The sequence below is a fragment of the Nerophis ophidion genome, unplaced genomic scaffold (genome assembly GCF_033978795.1).
Source record: "Nerophis ophidion isolate RoL-2023_Sa unplaced genomic scaffold, RoL_Noph_v1.0 HiC_scaffold_81, whole genome shotgun sequence".
NCBI lineage: Eukaryota > Metazoa > Chordata > Actinopteri > Syngnathiformes > Syngnathidae > Nerophis > Nerophis ophidion.
In genome coordinates this window covers 145,001-165,101 of record NW_026907003.1, presented here as the reverse complement: position 1 = coordinate 165,101, position 20,101 = coordinate 145,001, and the positions used below count along the sequence as shown (strand labels likewise).

Genomic DNA, 20,101 nt, shown 5'->3' with positions numbered 1-20,101 from the left:
ATCCATCCATCCATTTTTCTACCGCTTGTCCCTATTTGGGGTTGCGAGGGGGGACAGGGGGTGTTGGAGCCTATCAGCTGCATTGGGTGGACATATGGAAATTAAATCAACTGATGTTTGTTATTACGAAAACACTATTTGCACAATTGTAAGTGATTAATGCTTATTCAGTCGGACTAAAATAAATATTTAATTAAATAAATGTTAAATATTAAAAATAGCTTTAATATACTGCACACAAAATGAATTTAGATTAGATTAGATAGTACTTTATTTATTCCGTCAGGAGAGTTCCTTCAGGAAAATTACAATTTTCAGCACAATCCCATTCAAGATCAGACAAACATTATAGGGAGACAGAACAGGATCGCTGACGGGTCTGCCGGCTTCCAGCGCCCCTTACAAAAAAGATGGGGTGGGGGTAGGAGAAAAGAATAGAATATTAAAATAAAATTTAAAAAAATTTGCATCAATATTTTGTATGTAGTCAGAACATGAGGTACCCAAATATTTTAAATAATTGTTTACATTTATGAATTTGTATATATATATATATATATATATATATATATATATATATATATATATATATATATATATATATATATACATATATACATATATGTATATATGTATATATATACTCGCTGGCACTTGTTCCACGTGCTTCGCTGCACTTCTGTTTGTTTTCTGTTGGGTTAAAAATGTTGCTTTCGCAGAAGAAAGTTAAAGTAGCAATGATTGTCACACACACACTAGGTGTGGTGAAATGTGTCCTCTGCATTTGACCCATCCCCTTGATCACACCCTGGGAGGTGAGGGGAGCAGTGGGCAGCAGCAGTGCTGCGCCCGGGAATCATTTATGGTGATTTAACCCCCAATCACAACCCTTGATGCTGAGTGCCAAGCAGGGAGGTAATGGAGAACAAGGAGAGGATATTGCGCGTAAAAGTAAAGCCAACCGACCACAGCTCTGTAGTCCTGGTCACCGTTGACGTGAGGTGGGACTATTTTGGAGGTGCACGTCAAGGTTGGCTGGTAGGTTGGTAGTGGGAGGAGCCAGTTGGCGTCACTTGATGCTGCAGCACAATGAAACTTTTATACGTGCAGACTGACTTCATGCAGTCATGACGGTATTAAAATCCCAGCAGGAGGTTTTCTGTAAGTTGTTACTTTTTAATCAATAATTAATGTAAATGCAGAAAATAGGATCAATGACACAATTCATAATAATCAATAACTGATGATTATTCCATGTGTAGAAGAACATCACTACAAAGTGGTGTCAGTCCATTTGGAAAATATTATATTTGATAGACTAAAAAATATTTGACACATCTGAGCTGAAGTTTGTTTGTGTTGTCTTGCGGACGTCCAACAGATGAACGCTCGTCAAGAAGAACGTCCCCTTCAGCAGCAGGAGGATCCACAGCCCCCCCACATTAAAGAGGAAGAGGAGGAAGTGTGGATCAGTCAGGAGGGAGAGTGTCCTGTAGGGCAGGAGGAGGCTGATGTCAGCAAGTTTCCACTGACTGTTGTCTCTGTGAAGACTGAAGAGCATGAAGACAAACCACCTGAGTCCTCACAGCTTCATCACAGTCCAAGTAAGCACAACATCCACATATCATCTAATACAATGTTTGTGACACATGTTCATCCAGGGGCCACATTTATCACTAAAGATGGAGATATATTTGCTTTTTAACACCACCATTTAAAAATGAATGCTCATCAATCATCAACAGTGTAATTGCTGGGGTGTAACCATGTGACCTAGAGGCCGTCCTCCTTACCTCACGTGGTCAGATGAAGGCAATCATTCAATATGGCTACTGTTTATTTACCTTTGGCAGCACATATGTCAGCATATTTCAAGGGTTTAGTGATGAAGATAAGAGCTGTATACCAAGTACCATTTTTTTTTTTTTAGTACTGGTTCCTAAAGGCCTACTGAAAGCCACTACTAGCCACCACGCAGTCTGATAGTTTATATATCAATGATGAAATATTAACATTGCAACACATGCCAATACGGCCTTTTTAGTTTACTAAATTGCAATTTAAAATTTCCCGGGAGTTTCGTCTTAAAAACGTTGTGTAATGATGACGTGTATGCAAGACGTCACAGGTTTATAGGAAGTATGAGCGCTGCACACACACACAGCTAAAAGTCGTCTGCTTTCACGGCATAATTACACAGTATTTTGGAGATCTGTGTTGCTGAATCTTTTGCAATTTGTTCAATTAATATTTCAGAAGTCAAAGTAGAAAGATGGAGTTGGGAAGCTTTAGCCTTTAGCCACACAAACACATGGTGATTCCTTGTTTAAAATTCCCGGAGATCAAACTTTCCATCATAGCTGAGACAACAATACAGAATACAGATTTACACTGTAAACAACCTCATCTTTTCTCCAAGCTTATACATCAGTAACTGACATTAACATCACAGGGGGCGCTGGAGCCTATCCCAGCTGCATTCAGGTTAAAGGGAATTTATCACAATTTAGATTTTAGGCCATATTGCCCATCCCTCGTAAAAAGTGGTCTTCTATTCCTGTGAATAATGTTGTAAAGAGCAATGTGTTTGTTTTCAGGCCAATTAATATAATCACTTTTTATTTTAAGTACATGTAAACTTACTGAATGCCTCATGTGACTGAGCAAATCTGGACATTTCTCAAGCATATTTGTCATTGTGTGTCCTGCAGACGTCTGTGGAGAACAACGTCTGCCTGAAAAAAAGGAGAGTAGCTTCAGGATGGTGAAGGAGGATCCTTCAAAGAGGAAGACCAGGCGCCACGGACCCTCTGGCGTCTCCTTTTCCTCTTTGACACAGACCCTTCCCTGTAAAAAGGAAGAGGAAGACTCACTGACGCCCCACATTAAAGAGGAAGAGGAGGAACACAGCATCACTCAAGAGGGAGATCATCTTGAAGGACTGGAGGAGTTCCCAGTGACTGGTGTCCCTGTGAAGAGTGACGATAATGAGGTGAAAGGTGAAAGTGAGGAGAGGGGAGGGGGGGAGCCTCCAAGCAGCAGCTCAACACAACACATGACAACAGAAGCTGATGGAGACCACTGTGGAGGATCACAAGCAGACAAGCTCTTAGCTCCACTATCAGATAGTGAGGACACAACGTCACACTCTCCTGACACTGATGATGAAGACTCTAAAGATGATAAGACATGTCACACTGACAACACTCACTTCACATGTTCTCACTGTCACAAAACATTTAAAAACCATAGTCATCTGAAAAGACACATGAGAACACACACTGGAGAAAAACCTTTTATCTGTTCAGTCTGTGGTAAACGTTTTGTTCGAAGTCACAATGTGAAAGTGCACATGAGAACACACACTGGTGAAAAAGCTTTTATCTGTTCAGTCTGTGGTAAACGTTTTGTTCGAAGTCATAATGTGAAAGTACACATGAGAACACACACTGGCGAAAAAACGTTTTCTTGTTCAATCTGTGGTAAAGGTTTTATACAAAGTCAATATTTGAAAGTGCACATGAGAACGCACACTGGAGAAAAACCTTTTCCCTGTTCAACCTGTGGTAAAGGTTTTACACAAAATCAATATTTGAAAGTACACATGAGAACACACACTGGCGAAAAACCTTTTTCCTGTTCAATCTGTAGTAAAGGTTTTGTACAAAGTAACAGTTTGAAAGTACACATAAGAACACACACTGGTGAAAAATCACATTCTTGTTCAATCTGCAACAGAAGCTTTTGTGACCGATCAAACCTTTTAGCACACATGAGAAGACACCCAGGAGAGAAAGTGTTGAGTTGCAGTGTGTGTGGTGAAAGATTGTCTTCTAAGTACCAGTGTAAGAAACACAAGTGTGCTGGTGAGAACAGCAGCAGCAAATGAAACTGCAGGATTTGAAATAAACTGTCAAGACTTTCATTTTGACTTTCTAACAACTTTATGATTCATTTGTTGGGTCTCTATAATCTATTTTATTCATTATCGTTATTACTCTGTATTATAATGATTGTGTTGTGATTGTTTTATATGTATGTCCCCAGACCTTTATGCAATATACAAGTGAGAGAAAATAGCAGATTTTTTTTTTGTTTTTGTGAAAGGATTTTGTTTTTACAAACTTACATTTGTGGATACATCAAATAAATCCAGTATTGTGTTCTAAACATTTTTTATGTATTTTTTTCTTTTTTCAACATCCCCAAAACAACATCAATATCAGTCAAAGTTTGGAGTGTCAGACAAAAGCCAATATTGTACATCATCCCACAGAGATTTACTTTGCATACATTCATAAAATAAACTGTTTATTGTGTTTCCCAATCACAGAACCAACAAGTGCTGTCTTCAATTGCAAAATAACATCCATAATATAATTTTAAGTGGTCAATTCCATCCTTTTTTTTAATTTAGATTAACTCTTTTATCTCAGAAAGAATGGATACTTTTAAGTATTTTTTTGTTTCAGAGAAAATAATAAGAAGAAGAAATAGAAAACAATTAAAAAAGATGCAGTAACTAGAATATTTTAAATAAAAGCCTATTTAAATGTTGTAATATTTCTTATTTGCAGGTCATACTTAATTAAATCTTGAAATATTAAAATATTTTTATCAGTCAATAAGTGCATCAGCGACCAAATGCCTTTTTCAAACCATTGCTGTACAAAGATGGATTTGTTTCTCATTTTAATATAAGAACAATTCCACAGTGGAGTATTGTGTGTGATGAAGTTGTGTTTGTAAATTAGTTTCCAGTACAACAACACTTGCTGGTAGGGATGGGTACTGTTCACTTCTAATTCCATGTTTTATGTGTTATATATGTCAATATATTGTGTGTTTGTATTTTGCCAACATGGTAGAATCACATGATAGGCAGGTTGTATCATGTTTTTCTGTCACCTTGAGGAAATGGCATAAAGAGGAAGATGACAATATAATGTCACTTGGACAATGATGTACAGAACAGAGGAGATGTATTTCATTTTAATTTTTGGTTTCAGGCAATTATTTTGTATTATTATTTTTTCACAAAACCTCTCCATTATCCAGCTATGGATTTCTGGTAGCTGCTTAAAAGGAGATGGAAGGGGACAGTGAGCTGATGTATGAGGAAGGTATGGACATGGATAGGACTAGAGGGGAGAGAAGGTCATGAAGGTAAGTCGAGTGCTAAAAGAGTAGAAAAGAGGAAAAAGATTATAGTGGTGTCAGGTTCAAACACTGATGCGTCTATTAAACAGACGAGAAGGAAGAAATCATGCACAGACAGAGTTACATTTTGCTCAATTGAGGAGAGATGTGTTTTGGGCTGTACTCTAGTTACAGATCCAAACTACGTTCTAAAAGTCCAGCCCACGTGCTGCCTCTATTTATTTGGGAGGTCCCTGGTTACATCACCGAGGCTGTCGCTGAGGGAAGGGGGTCATCTTCACAGCTCCAGCTAGACACAATATATAATTATACATAAATGCAAATGTGCTGACAGTCGTGATATCACCTTGTCTCTGTTCTGTCTACGTCACGGTACTCGATGTTCGGTCTTGGCAGTCAGCAGGCCGGTTCTGGAAACAAACACTGATAAGAGACTTGCTTGCAATCTTGTGGATTGCCAGCTTTGCACAGACAAAGAAAAAATAATTTCAGCACACTTGATAATAACCATAGCAACAGCCTTTAAGCATAAGAGTTGTGTGATAATATACCGTAGTTCCTTGAATAGGCGCCGGGGCGCTAATTAATTTAAAACCTCTTCTCACTCCTGCGCTTAATCAAGGCATGCGGTAAAAGTAAGCAGGAGCTAATAATTTTAAAACCTCTTCTCACCCGTGCGCTTACCAGTGGCATGCAGTAAAAATCTGACTGTGATTAAAACATAAATAAATAAACATTTATTCTGTGGCCGCGGCCCGGTGGTTGGGGACCACTGCTCTACAAGGTTTCTCATTGTCATCCCATTGGGTTGAGTTTTTTCTTGCCCTGATGTGGGATCTGAGCCCAGGATGTCGTTGTGGCTTGTGCAGCCCTTTGAGACACTTGTGATTTAGGGCTATAGAAGTCAACTTTGATTGATTAATTGCTTGATAATAATTTGACTCAAAAATCAGAATTAGTATTGTTTGATCCTAACCTTCGATAGCTCAGTTGGTAGAGCGGAGGACTGTAGTTGCTCATGCTGAAATCCTTAGGTCGCTGGTTCAAATCCGGCTCGAAGGATCACCCGTTACGCTTTTTTTTTTTTTAATTAAATCAAGATAAACAACACAAGATACACTTACAATTAGTGCACCAACCCAAAAACTGTCCCTCCCTCATTCTCACTCATTCATACATTACATTTCTGTGTGACGTCGTTCAAATAAGAATCCGAATAATGTCTTACATCCTGAGGATGTAAACTGTGTGTTGTTTTGGCGTAAGATATTTACGAAACACAACCTGTCCTACAGTAAGATGTTTCTTTCTGTAGGGATAGTGATGCAATGGATTATGTGTCTCACTACGGACTAGAAGATTCTAGGTTCAACTCCTGGCCAGCGTGCTGTTGTTTGTTAACTCAACTGAAACAATATTCTGTGTGATTTTTGGGGGGAGTTTATTTTGCTTTGGCTTTTCTAAATCTACAAACTGAAAAAATTGTTTTTTTTCTCTTTATTATTGTGAATGTATAACTGGTAGTTGTATCTGTTCTTATACTCGGGGCATTTAATCAGAATAAAGTGGGTGAGGAAAAAGGTGAGCACAACAATATAAATGTGACTATTTTACATCTTAGCAGTTGTTCTTTACACCACAATGGAGTAAAACCTAAATATTTCCCCAGAACATCAAGTATTAGCACACTGATTGAGATTCTCTTCCATGATGTCGTTCAAACAGAATGTGGCTTGAGCAGATGGTTTAACATTAGACATCAGGAGAGCAAACACATTATCAATCAAGATGAGTAGGAACAGCCGTGATGGTATAGTGGTTAGTACTCTGTGTTGTGGTCACAGCAACCCTGGTTCAATTCCGGGTCATGACGCTTAAACTGCTTTTCTTTTCAGCATTTTTCATCTATACTTGAAGACTTATTTATTAGCCTGCTAAGAACTTTTGAAAATTTCTGAAAAATCTGCCAAATGTTTGCAATAATCATAACATTCTCGGTAGTAAAACATTCTTCAGAAGCATTTAGGTACATTTTTTAGAGACCCTGAAATGCTCAGTCATGGAGCGTGAGACATTCTTTTTGAGCTTCCGGGATTCAAGTACCTGTTCTGCTGACCAATACTAGGCTTTGAGACCCCTTGGAAAGACCTCCTTCCACCCCTCAAAAGTCACCAATAGGGCAGACCTTGGTTACATTTGAATATGTAAACCCAAGAAGGTGTTGTATAGCTGAAATAGCTCAGTTGGGAGAGCGTCAGACTGAAGATCCAATGCTCCCTGGATCGATCCTGGGTTTCAGCATAAATATACATGCTTCTAAAATGGTACTTATTACTAATAAGCCTCCTGTGGCTTTTACAATACTGAAATGGTCTCCCTGGCCTGCCAGCCTCCGCCTCCGCTTGGGATGGTTTCCTGTGGACTGGACTCTCGCTGCTGTCTTGGATCCGCTTGAACTGAACTCTCGCGGCTGTGTTGGAGCCACTATGGATTGAACTTTCACAGTATCATGTTAGACCCGCTCGACATCCATTGCTTTCGGTCCCCTAGAGGGGGGGGGGTTGCCCACATCTGAGGTCCTCTCCAAGGTTTCTCATAGTCAGCATTGTCACTGAAGTCCCACTGGATGTGAATTCTCCCTGCCCACTGGGTGTGAGTTTTCCTTGCCCTTTTGTGGGTTCTTCCGAGGATGTTGTAGTCGTAATGATTTGTGCAGTCCTTTGAGACATTTGTGATTTGGGGCTATATAAATAAACATTGATTGATTGATGATTGATTCTTTTACATAACAGTTGCTAAAACTTTTGTTCACTTCCAGTTCTTAATTTATTGACAAAATACTCCATAAGTAATCACAATAAAAATAAATAAATAATAGCCGGTGAAGTAAGTTACATTTCATATGGTGAGATGAGTAAGATTATCTAGAAAATGAACAAATGGATTGATGACATACATTCAGAATGTTTATTATCATGGTTCTTCTTCTTTCTACTTTGTAAAGACTTGAAGTTTGAAGAGTTTCTTGAAGTGGATGATATTAGTACATTGTTTGATTGCTTTGCTTAATGCATCCCATCATTTAATTCCACATACTGATATACTGAAGGTCTTAAGTGTTGTACGTGCATACAAATGTTTTAAATTACATTTTTCTCTAAGATTATATTTCTCCTCTTTTTTTTGAGAAAAATTGTTGTATATTCTTGGGTAGCAGGTTATAGTTTGCTTTGTGTATAATTTTATCTGTTTGCAAATTCACTATGTGGTGGAATTTCAGTATCTTTGATTCAATAAATAAAGTGTTTGAATGTTCTCTATATCCAACATGATGTATTATTCTAACTGATCTTTTTTGTAACACTGTTAGTGAATGAAGTGTACTTTTGTAATTATTTACCCATTTTTCTGCACAATAACTCAGATATGGTATCACTAGTGAGCAGTAGAGAATATGAAGTGATTTTTGGGCCAGAACATGTTTTGCTTCATTCATTATTGCCGTGTTTCTTGCTACTTTATGTTGTAAATTTTTTACATAAGATTTTCAGTTCATTTTATCATCAATCATTATACCTAGAAATTTGGTTTCATTTACTCTTTCAATTTCTATTCCGTCTATTTGTATTTGTGTTTGACACTTCTTTTCTACTGTTACCAAATAGCATTATTTTAGTTTTACCGAAATTCAAAGATAGTCTGTTTTTGTCAAACCATCTTTTTAATTTGTTCATTTCTTCTGTTATTATTTGTATTATCTTCTGTGTGTTCTCTCCTGAACAAAACACTGTTGTATCATCCGCAAATAATACTAATTTTAAATATTTTATAACTTTACAAATGTCATTTATATAAAGCTTGAACCATGTTGGTCCTAGTTTTGATCCCTTAGATCAGGGGTGCCCATTACGTCAATCGCGAGCTACCAGTCGACCGCGGGGGGTGTGTCAGTCGATCTCCAGCCAGGCTTTTAAAAAAAATAGACCTAAAAATGAGTGATCATCAATCTTCACCAAGACGTCACTTAAATGACATTCACGGTACCGGAGGGTCTTGTGAGATGACGCTGGCTGCTGCAAGATCATTATTAGGAAAATATGACCAAGAGGAAGGTGAGAAACACTTTTTATTTCAACAGACTCTCGTGCCGTACCTTCCGTCAAAACTCTAAAGGCCGACTGCACATTTCCTATCTTCACAATAAAAGCCCTGCTTCATGCTGCCTGCGCTAACTAAATACAGAGTCTCGGAAAACTGGCGTGCACAAGCGATCCCTCAGAAAGCTGGCGTGCACATCACTTGTGCACGCCAGCTTTCCGAGACTCTTATTTTGTTAGCGCAGGCAGCATGAAGCAGGGCTTTTATTGTGAAGATAGGAAATGTGCAGTCGGCCTTTAGAGTTTTGACGGAAGGGACGGCGCGAAAGTCTGTTGAAATAAAAAGTGTTTCTCGCCTTCCTCTCTGTCATTTTTTCATAATGAACTGGCAGCAGCCAGCGTCATCTCACAAGACCCTCGGGTGCCGTGAATGTCAATCAAGCAAGCTACGGAATTTGCCGCCAATGTTTTTCTTGTAAAGTGTATGGAAGCTGGATGAATTAGATGCCAAAAACCAATCACTTTCATGTGGTATTGTACAGAAAGGACAACTTTTTTTCTCCTCCATTTGAAAATGTGGGCGTTATCATCATTACTGTCTGATTCCAATCAATGCAAGTCATCAGAATCAGGTAATACACCAACTTATATTCTTGTCTTTGTGAAAGAAAGACATCTATATGTGTTACACATGCTTGTATTATCATTAAACACATTTAACTTGTTTACAAAAATGTCTCTTTCATAAATAAATAAATATAAATGATATATATAAATGAGGTAGATACCCTCGAGTTGGTCAATTGAAAAGTGGCTCGCCTGCAGAAAAAGTGTGGGCACCCCTGCCTTAGGTACACCACAGGATATATTTAGTGTTGTAGAAGTGTGTTCGTCTAGCTTCACGTATTGTTTCCTGTTGGTTAAATATCTTCGAATCCAGTTTAAGACCAACCCTCTGATGCCATACCAGTATAGTTTTTTGATTAAAATATTGTGATTAATAGTGTCAAATGCTTTAGTTGGATCAATAAACACTGCTGCTGCATATTTTTTTTTTTACTATCTATTGCATTGGTCATTTCTTCTGTCATTTCTATTACAGCCATCGAAGTTGAAATATTAGCTCTGTATACATATTGGTTCTCATCTAATATTTTATGTTTGTTTGTAAAACTCTCTAATCCGACAGTTTTTCAATGATTTTACAAAATTGTGGAAGTAAAGAAACAGGTCTATAATTTGTAAATTGGTGTTTGTCTCCAGTCTGATAAATTGGTGCAATTTTAGCTATTTTCATTTTGTTTGGGAATTTACCTGTTTGAGATGATGGGTATTTTTACGCTGCTTTTGCAGTGTAGCGTGTAGTGTAGCTTGCTACAATTCTCTGAGGATAGCTTTGCTACATTTAATGGAGAGTAACTTGTAGCTTAGCTTACTACATTTTCCAGGTCGCTTGCCCATCACTGTCTGTTTGGCCTAGCTCACATGTGAATAGTTTGAATACTGCAAACTTCAATACAGTAACACCTCATTTGTGTTTTATGTTCTGCAGACGTCCAGCAGGTGTCAGCAGAGAGTCATGAAGAGATTCCCTCCAAACAGCAGGAGTGGAGCTCCAGTGTGGGACAGAAGGAGCTACAGGACCCCTCCCACATTAAAGAGGAAGAGGAGGAACTGTGGGAGCAGCTTCAAAGGTTGGTGAAGGATAATGATGAAGCTGAAGCTCAGTCCTTACAGCTTCATCACAGTCAAAGTGAGGAGAACAGAGGGGCGGAGCTTGTAAGTCAACACATCACAGAAGCTGATGGAGAGCATTGTGAAGATATAAAGTCAGAACCAGACAGCATCTTTGCTCCACTGTCAGACATGGACCACATGATGTCACACTCTTCTGATCACAGTGACCACATCCAAAAACCTTTGGAGAGTAAAAATGACTCTAAAGGTGATACGAGACATCACACTAACAACAAACACTTTGACTGCTCTGAATGTGGGAAATCATTTAGACACAAGAGTTGTATTAAAATACACATGAGAATACATACTGGAGAGAAACCTTTTACTTGCTCTGTTTGTAAGAAGAGTTTTTCCATTAAGCCTGCCATGACCAGACACATGAGAACACACACTGGAGAGAAACCTTTTACTTGCTCTGTTTGTAAGAATAATTTCTCCAGAAAGTCTAACATGTCCTCACACATGAGAACACATACTGGAGAGAAACCTTTGACTTGTTCTGTTTGTAAGAAGCGTTTCTCCACAACGCAACATATGATCACACACATTAGAACACATACTGGAGAGAAACCTTTTACTTGCTCTGTTTGTAAGAAGTGTTTCTCCAGAAAGCCTGACATCTCCATACACATGAGAACACACACTGGAGAGAAACCTTTTACTTGTTCTGTTTGTAAGAAGAGTTTCTCCACAAAGTCTAACATGTCCTCACACATGAAAACACATACTGGAGAGAAACCTTTGACTTGCTCTGTTTGTAAGAAGCATTTCTCCACAACGCAACATATGATCTCACACATGAGAACACATACTGGAGAGAAACATTTTACTTGCTCTGTTTGTAAGAAGTGTTTCTCCAGAAAGCCTGACATCTCCATACACATGAGAACACACACTGGAGAGAAACCTTTTACTTGTTCTGTTTGTAAGAAGAGTTTCTCCACAAAGCCTAAGATGCCCGCACACATGAGAACACATACTGGAGAGAAACCTTTTACTTGCCCTGTTTGTAAGAAGCATTTCTCCACAAAGCTTGTCATGACCAGACACATGAGAACACACACTGGAGAGAAACCATTTAGTTGCACTGTGTGTGATAAGATGTTCCGGCATAAGTGTCAGGACAGTAAACACAAGTGTGTAACAGTCATGGAAGCTGCAGGGATTTAAAAACACTTAGTGATTGTGCTAAATGTACTTTAAAAACACAGCATGTTTAATATGAATGTATATTTGATGTTGTATGTAGTGCCTCTCATCTTCTACTGTTAAATTCAAGGCCTACTGAAAGCCACTACTAGCGACCACGCAGTCTGATAGTTTACATATCAATGATGAAATATTAACATTGCAACACATGCCAATACGGCCTTTTTAGTTTACTAAATTGCAATTTTAAAGGAGAACATTATCACCAGACCTATGTAAGAGTCAATATATACCTTGATATTGCAGAAAAAAGACCATATGTTTTTTTAACCCATTTCCGAACTCTAAAAGGGTGAATTTGGCGATTTTAAACGCCTTTCAATTGTTTGCTGTCGGAGCAATGACCTTTCACCTGTGACATTACAACGGGAAGCAATCCACCATTTTTTCAAACACATTACACACACCAAGTCAAATCAGCTCTGTTATTTTCCGTTTTTTCTACTGTTTTCCGTCCCTTGGAGACATCATGCCTCGTCGGTGTGTTGTCGGACGGTGTAACAACACGAACAGGGACGGATTAAAGTTGACTTACGTGGCGTGTGCATCGATTAGCATGGCGTGCTAATCGATGCTAACATGCTATTTAGGCTAGCTGTATGTACATATTGCATCGTTATGCCTCATTTGTAGCTATATTTGCATCCAGCCTTTCCCTCCACCCACATTTAATGCCAAACAAACACATACCAATCGACGAATTCAAGTACACCAAAGGTCAAAAGATGCGAAAGGCCCTTGTTTGTTCTGCACATTTTACCGACGACAGCTATGCTACGACAGATGGCACAGAGATGTGTGGATATCCTGCGACACTCAAAGCAGATGCATTTCCAACGATAAAGTCTACGAAATCCCAAAGGTGAGTTTTGTTGATGTTATTGACTTATGGGCTAATCAGACATATTTGGTCACGGCATGACTGGTAGCTAATCGATGTTAACATGCTATTTAGGCTAGCTGTATGTACATTTGTAGCTATATTTGCCTCCAGCCTTTCCCTCCACCCACATGTTATGCTAAACAAACACTTACTAATCGATGGATTTAAGTTGCTCCTGTGGTCAAAAGATGCAATCGTTGGTTAGAAGGCGATCGCCGAATAGCTTCAATAGCTATTCGCTCAATAGCTTCAGTTTCTTCTTCAATTTCGTTTTCGCTATCTGCCTCCACACTCCAACCATCCGTTTCAAAACATTCGTAATCTGTTGAATCTGCTGAAATCCACGTCTGAATCCGTGCTAATGTCGCTATATCTTGCTGTTCTATCCGCCGTGTTTGTTTGTATTGGCGTCACTATATGACGTCACAGGAAAATGGACGGGTGGATTTACAGATAGCGAAAATCAGGCACTTAAAGCCTTTTTTCGGGATAATCCATGATGGATAGCATTTTGAAAAAAACTTCAAAAAATAAAATAAACCACTGGGAACTGATTTTTATTGGTTTTAACCCTTCTGAAATTGTGATAATGTTACCCTTTAAATTTCTCTCCAGTTACTTGTTAAAAATGTCGCGGAATGATGACGCATACGCGTGACGTCACCTGTTGGAGGGGACATATTAGCGTAGCACCAAACACGGCTAAAAGTCGTCTCTTTTCATCCCGCAATTACAAAGTATTTTGGACATCTGTGTTGCTGAATCTTTTGCAATTTGTTCATTTAATAATGGAGATTATAAAGAAGAATGCTGTTGGTGGAAAGCGGTGGATTGCAGCTGTCTTTAGCACCGAGACACAGCCGGTGTTTCTTTGTTTGTTTTTAACACAGAGCGGTCAAGCGAACATGTTTTCTCTACGTCAACCAGCATGTTTTTGGATGGGGAAATTGTGATATATATCTTACCGGAGAAATCATTGGATTATTTGTCGCCCTGCAGCAGCTAAGAGTTTGGCTCCTCGGCTTCTCTCTGAGACACTGGCGTGTTCACCGCAGCCATCCGACCTCGAGGTATGTTTTTACAATCTTACTAAAACACTATTAAAACAATAAGCAGATAAGTGATCTTCCACAATTATCCTAGTAAATGTGTCTAATTACATCTGAAACGCTCACACTGCCGTCTCCCGGAGCCGTCGCGTTTTTTTTTTTTTTTCTTCTAGTCCTTTACTATCAATATCCTAATTCACAAATCTTTCATCCTCGCTCAAATTAATGGGGAAATTGTCGCTTTCTTGGTCCGAATTGTTGTTACTGCTGGTGGCTCCCATTAAAAACAATGTGAATATGTGTGGAGTCCTACAACTCGTGACGTCACGCGCACATACTTCCAGTAAAGGCAGGGCTTTTTTATTAGCGACCAAAAGTTGCCTACTTTATCGTGGATGTTCTCTACTAAATACTTTCAGCAAAAATATGGCAATATCGCGAAATGATCAATTATGACACATAAAATGCACCTGCTATTCCCGTTTAAATTAGAAAATCTAATTTCAGTAGGCTTCTAAAGTTAAAGTACCAATGATTGTCACACACACACTAGGTGTGGCGAAATTATTCTCTTCATTTGACCAATCACCCTTGATCACCCCCTGGGAGCTGAGGGGAGCAGTGGGCAGCAGCGGTGCCGCGCCTGGGAATCATTTTTTGGTGATTTAACCCCCAATTCCAACCCTTAATGCTGAGTCTTTGGTATGACTTGGCCGGGATTTGAACTCACGACCTACCCATCTCAGGACGGACACTCTAACCACTAAGTCACTGAGTAGGTTATATGTTGTCCTGTAGTTACTTTTTAAGTTGTGTGCATGTATTAAACATTATATATGTAGCGACATTTTATTATTTTCATTTGTTTTTTTCCACACATTTTTTCCATTGCATTTTATTAATATTATTATCCAATTAAAAGTATGAATGAATCAAAACGTGGACTCTGGTAGATGAGCAGCATTGTTACATCATGGATGTTAACTACAGCAAAACATCAACAAAGAAGAAAAAGGCTGAAGTTAGCAACACATCACTGAACTTTAGAGCCATCGTGAGTGGAGTTGCTTGTTTTTATTGTTGCATTTGTACTTATTTCACCTCACATCTTCACTTTTAATCCTAAAGTCTTCTTAAAATACATTGTTGTAGGCTTCTAATATTGATGTTTATGATGTGTGTGTGTAGTCTGTGGAAAGTGTTGTTGTCCCTTGTGGATCCATTTGTTCACTTGAACGGACACATCATCATCATCGTTATCATTATCAAAATACAGATTTAAGTACTGTATTAGAGTGTCTCTTGTAGTACTCCAACTCGCCACACTGAGAAGTGGGGGCAATCCTGAGCTAGCAGATGCATGTTGCTATCATGTTTTATCAGCGAGGAAGACAGCATTTGTGTTTACTTTTTTGTCGGATCCAGGTTGTATTGCTCCGCTGAATAAATGAATCACTATGGCTGCCAATATGTAGGATTATATATATATATATATATATATATATATATATATATATATATATATATATATATATATATATATATAAAAAAAATCCTACATATATATATAAATGTTTAAAGGCCTACTGAAATGAGATTTTCTTATTTAAACGATGTGTCATACTTGATCATTTCGCGATATTGCCATATTTTTGCTGAAAGGATTTAGTAGAGAACATCCATGATAAAGTTCGCAACTTTTGGTGCTGATAAAAAAGCCCTGCCTTTACCGGAAGTCTCAGACGATGACGTCACATGTTGATGGCTCCTCACATCTTCACATTGATTTTAATGGGAGCCTCCAACAAAAACAACTATTCGGACAGAGAAAACGACAATTTCCCCATTAGTTTGAGCGAGGATGAAAGATTCGTGTTTGAGTATATTGATAGCTAAGGACAAGAAAAAAAATAACAAGTAAAAAAAAAAAAACGCGATTGCATTGGGACAGATTCAGATGTTTTTAAACACATTTACTTAGATAATTCTGGGAAATCCCTTATCTTTCTATTGTGTTGCTAGTGTCTTAGTGAGTTTAACAGTACCTGATAGTCAGATGTGTGTGTTCACGGGTAGAGGTGGGTAGAGTAGCCAGAAATTGTACTCAAGTAAGAGTACTGTTACTTTAGAGATTTATTACTCAAGTAAAAGCAAGGAGTAGTCACCCAAATATTTACTTGAGTAAAAGTAAAAAGTATGTTGTGAAAAAACTACTCAAGTACTGAGTAACTGATGAGTAACCTGTTTGTTTAATGATTACGGCAACAAATAATGCACAAAAACATAAAAATAGCAATGAGCAAATTCATAGCCAGGAATATCTCTTAAGCAACTAAAACAATGATATATATTAAATAATAGTACATTAAAATAAAATTAAAAAATGGCACATTGAGCCACAATAACTTAACAGCACCATAGCTTCAGTAGGCATTCATTGATTTGATTGATTGATTGATTGATTGATTGATTGATTGATTGAAACTTGTATTAGTAGATTGCACAGTACAGTACATATTCCGTACAATTGACCACTAAATGGTAACACCCCAATAAGTTTTTCAACGTTAATCAATTACTTAATAAATGATCAAGTCGAGGTGATCTACCTCATATATACATATACATACACACACATATCATACATACACACACATCATTTATACACACACATATATATACACATACATTTATATATACAGTATATAATTTATATTTATTTATTTTGCTGTTTTTGTTGACATGTTAAAGGTGTTTTAATGAATATACATGCATGTTTAACATATAGATTCCTATCTTTCATGAAGACAAGAATATAAATTGGTGTATTACCTGATTCTGATGACTTGCATTGATTGGAATCAGACGTCCACGTTTTCAAATGGAGGAGAAAAAAAGTTCCTCCTTCCTGTCTAATACCACATGAAAGTCGGTGGTTTTTGGCATCTTATTTGTCCAGCTTCCATATTCGTTTTTATACACTTTACAAGAAATACATTGGCGGCAATCTCCGTTGCTTGCTAGCTCGTTTGCGCTGGCTTTCGGAGACTCTTATTTTGTTAATGCAGGCGCGATGGAGCGGCACTTTTATTGTGAAGACAAGAACTGTGCGATCAGTCTTTAGGCTTTTGACGGGAAGTACGGTTGAAATAAAAAGTGTCTTTTTTCCTTTACACTTTTGATTGATTGATTGAAACTTGTATTAGTAGATTGCACAGTACAGTACATATTCCGTACAATTGACCAGTAAATGGTAACACCCCAATAAGTTTGTCAACACGTTTAAGTCGGGTTTTACGTATCACGGTCATGTGACCGCCTGGCTCTGTTTGATTGGTCCAAGGTCACCAGTGACTGCATGTGATTGGTGAAACGCAGGCATGCGTAGTTCCTACTTTGAAGCTCTGTCATTAAACAAAACAAACATTAATAGATCGATAAAAAAAAGTAGCGAGTAGTGAGCTTAATGTAGATAAATGGAACGGAGTAAAAGTAGCGTTTCTTCTCTATAAATATACTCAAGTAAAAGTAAAAGTATGTTGCATAAAAACTACTCGTAGAAGTACAATTTATCCCAAAAGTTACTCAAGTAAATGTAACGCGTTACTACCCACCTCTGGTGACATTGTTGTTTGAGTAACAATATTTTTAATGTGCTTCTACATTTATAGATTATATATTTTATATAAGTGCTATTTTCAGTCCAGCACATGCCTTAATATGCAACAATGTGTAATTTTATTAAAAAAAAAAGAAAGAACAATTTGAGTAAACAGTACGAGACTTATTTTACATGGAAAAAACATTTTGTGTGTATGTACACACACACACGCGCACACACACACACACACACACACACACACACACACACATATATATATATATACATATAGGTATATATATATATATATATATATATATATATATATATATATATATATATATATATATATATATATATATATATATATATATATATATATATATACTTTTTAAATACACCAATGGTGCAACTGGACACATCCTCAGTGATGTAACCTAGGATCACAGGGGGTTTCGGGTCTTTCAACAATCAGACCCCCTCCCCTAGGCGACCCAGCCGGGGTTGATCAGGCCCCAGCCTGTGTCCAGGTAGCGCTACTGCCCTACATGCCACGCCTCTCCCCTCCTGATCCACAGCCACCTTGATGCCACTTCTGCTGCATCTGTGACTAACTTCATGGCCCTTTGCTGGCTGGCCCCTGTGATGCCAAGCATTCTGTAGGCCCTGCAGAGAGATTTGCCCACAAACCCTCGACACCCCACTTCAACCGGCCGGCACATCGCTCGCCACCCATTGCTCCGACACTCCTCCACAAGCTGAGAGTACTTTGCACTCTTCCTCTCATTGGCCTCCTCCATACGGTCCTCCCAAGGCACTGTGAGCTCCAAGAGGATTACCTGCTTGGAGGCCACTGAGGTGAGCACAATATCTGGCCTTAGTGTTGTTTTAGCAACCACGTCAGGGAACTTCAACTGCTTTCCCAGATCAACTGACAGCTCCCAGTCGCGTGCTGTTGCCAACAGGCCAGACGAGGTGTTCCGGGCAGCCGGTGTTGACTTATCCCCAGCTCTGATGAAAGCAGTACTCTTCACTGGGCGGAGGCTCTATATATATATATATATATATATATATATATATAGATATATAGATATAGATAGATATCGTCATGCAATTTCAGATTCATAGGAAATATTGAAGTATTACATATTTTATTTGTAATTGTTAATAATCCCATAGATTATCACCTTTATATGATATACATATGTACTGGTTCACATCTGAAACATCTTCTGGACCACTTCATTTATTACTCTGTATTTGATTGTGTTGTGATTGTTTTATATGTATGTCCCCAGACCTTTTATGCAATATAAATGTGAAAGGATGGTTTTGTTTTTACAAACTTACATTTGTGGATACATCAAATAAATCCAGTATTGTGTTTTAAACATTTTTCATGTATTTTTTTTTTTTCTTTTTCAACATCCCCAAAACAAAATCAATATCAGTCAAAGTTTGGAGTGTCAGACAAAAGCCAATATTGTACATCATCCCCCAGAGATTTACTTTGCATACATTCTTAAAATAAACTGTTTATTTTGTTTCCCTATCACAGAACAAACAAGTGTTGTATCTAATTGCAAAACAACATCCAAAATATTATTTTAAGAGGTCAAATCCATCTTTTTTTCTGAGATTAACTCTTTTGCCTTGGAAAGAATGGAAACTTTTAAGTTATGAGTATTTTTTTATTCCAGATAAAATAAGAAGAAATAGCAAAGGATTAAAAAAGATGCAGTAACTAGAATATTTTGAATACAAGCCTTTTTAAATTTTGTAATATTTTGTCTATTTGCAGGTCGTACTTAATGAAATCTTCAAATATTAAAATATTTTTTATCATTCAATAAGTGCATCAGTGACCAAATGCCTTTTTCAAACCATTGCTGTACAAAGATGGATTTGTTTCTCATTTTAATATAAGAACAATTCCATAGTGGAGTATTGTGTGTGATGAAGTTGTGTTTGTAAATTAGTTTCCAGTACAACAACACTTGCTGGTAGGGATGGGTACTGTTCACTTCTAATTCCATGTTTTATGTGTTATATATGTCAATATATTGTGTGTTTGTATTTTGCCAACATGGTAGAATCACATGATAGGCAGGTTGTATCATGTTTTTCTGTCACCTTGAGGAAATGGCATAAAGAGGAAGATGACAATATAATGTCACTTGGACAATGATGTACAGAACAGAGGAGATTTAGTTCATTTCTATTTTTGGTTATAGGTGATTCTTATTTTTATTATTTCAAAAACCTCTCCCTTATCCAGCTATGGATTTCTGGTAGCTGCTTAAAAATAATTAATACGGAAAGCTTTACTTTAATAAGTGTATTGTTTTCCATTGAAAAACAC

General features: G+C 37.7%; 1 protein-coding gene and 1 non-coding gene across 4 annotated transcripts in view; both read left to right on the top strand.

Moving 5' to 3' along the window:
- The window catches only part of LOC133547244 (gastrula zinc finger protein XlCGF17.1-like), a 183,889-nt gene extending 179,719 nt beyond the window's left edge, over nt 1-4,170 (top strand). For 2 of the 3 annotated variants that reach the window (XM_061893011.1, XM_061893010.1), the window contains exon 3: nt 2,712-4,170. In XM_061893011.1, the coding sequence (XP_061748995.1) occupies nt 2,762-3,889 (1,128 nt within the window). In that variant the 5' untranslated portion in view covers nt 2,712-2,761 and the 3' untranslated portion in view covers nt 3,890-4,170. Of the gene's footprint in view, nt 1-1,381; nt 1,605-2,711 lie in introns of all 3 variants that reach the window. The other variant, XM_061893008.1, reaches the window with a different exon arrangement.
- Nucleotides 4,171-6,135: 1,965 nt separating this feature from the next.
- On the top strand, nt 6,136-6,222 carry trnay-gua (transfer RNA tyrosine (anticodon GUA)). Its single transcript is given in 2 exon segments — nt 6,136-6,172; nt 6,187-6,222. It is a non-coding gene; the product is annotated as a tRNA-Tyr (tRNA).
- Nucleotides 6,223-20,101: the final 13,879 nt, after the last annotated feature.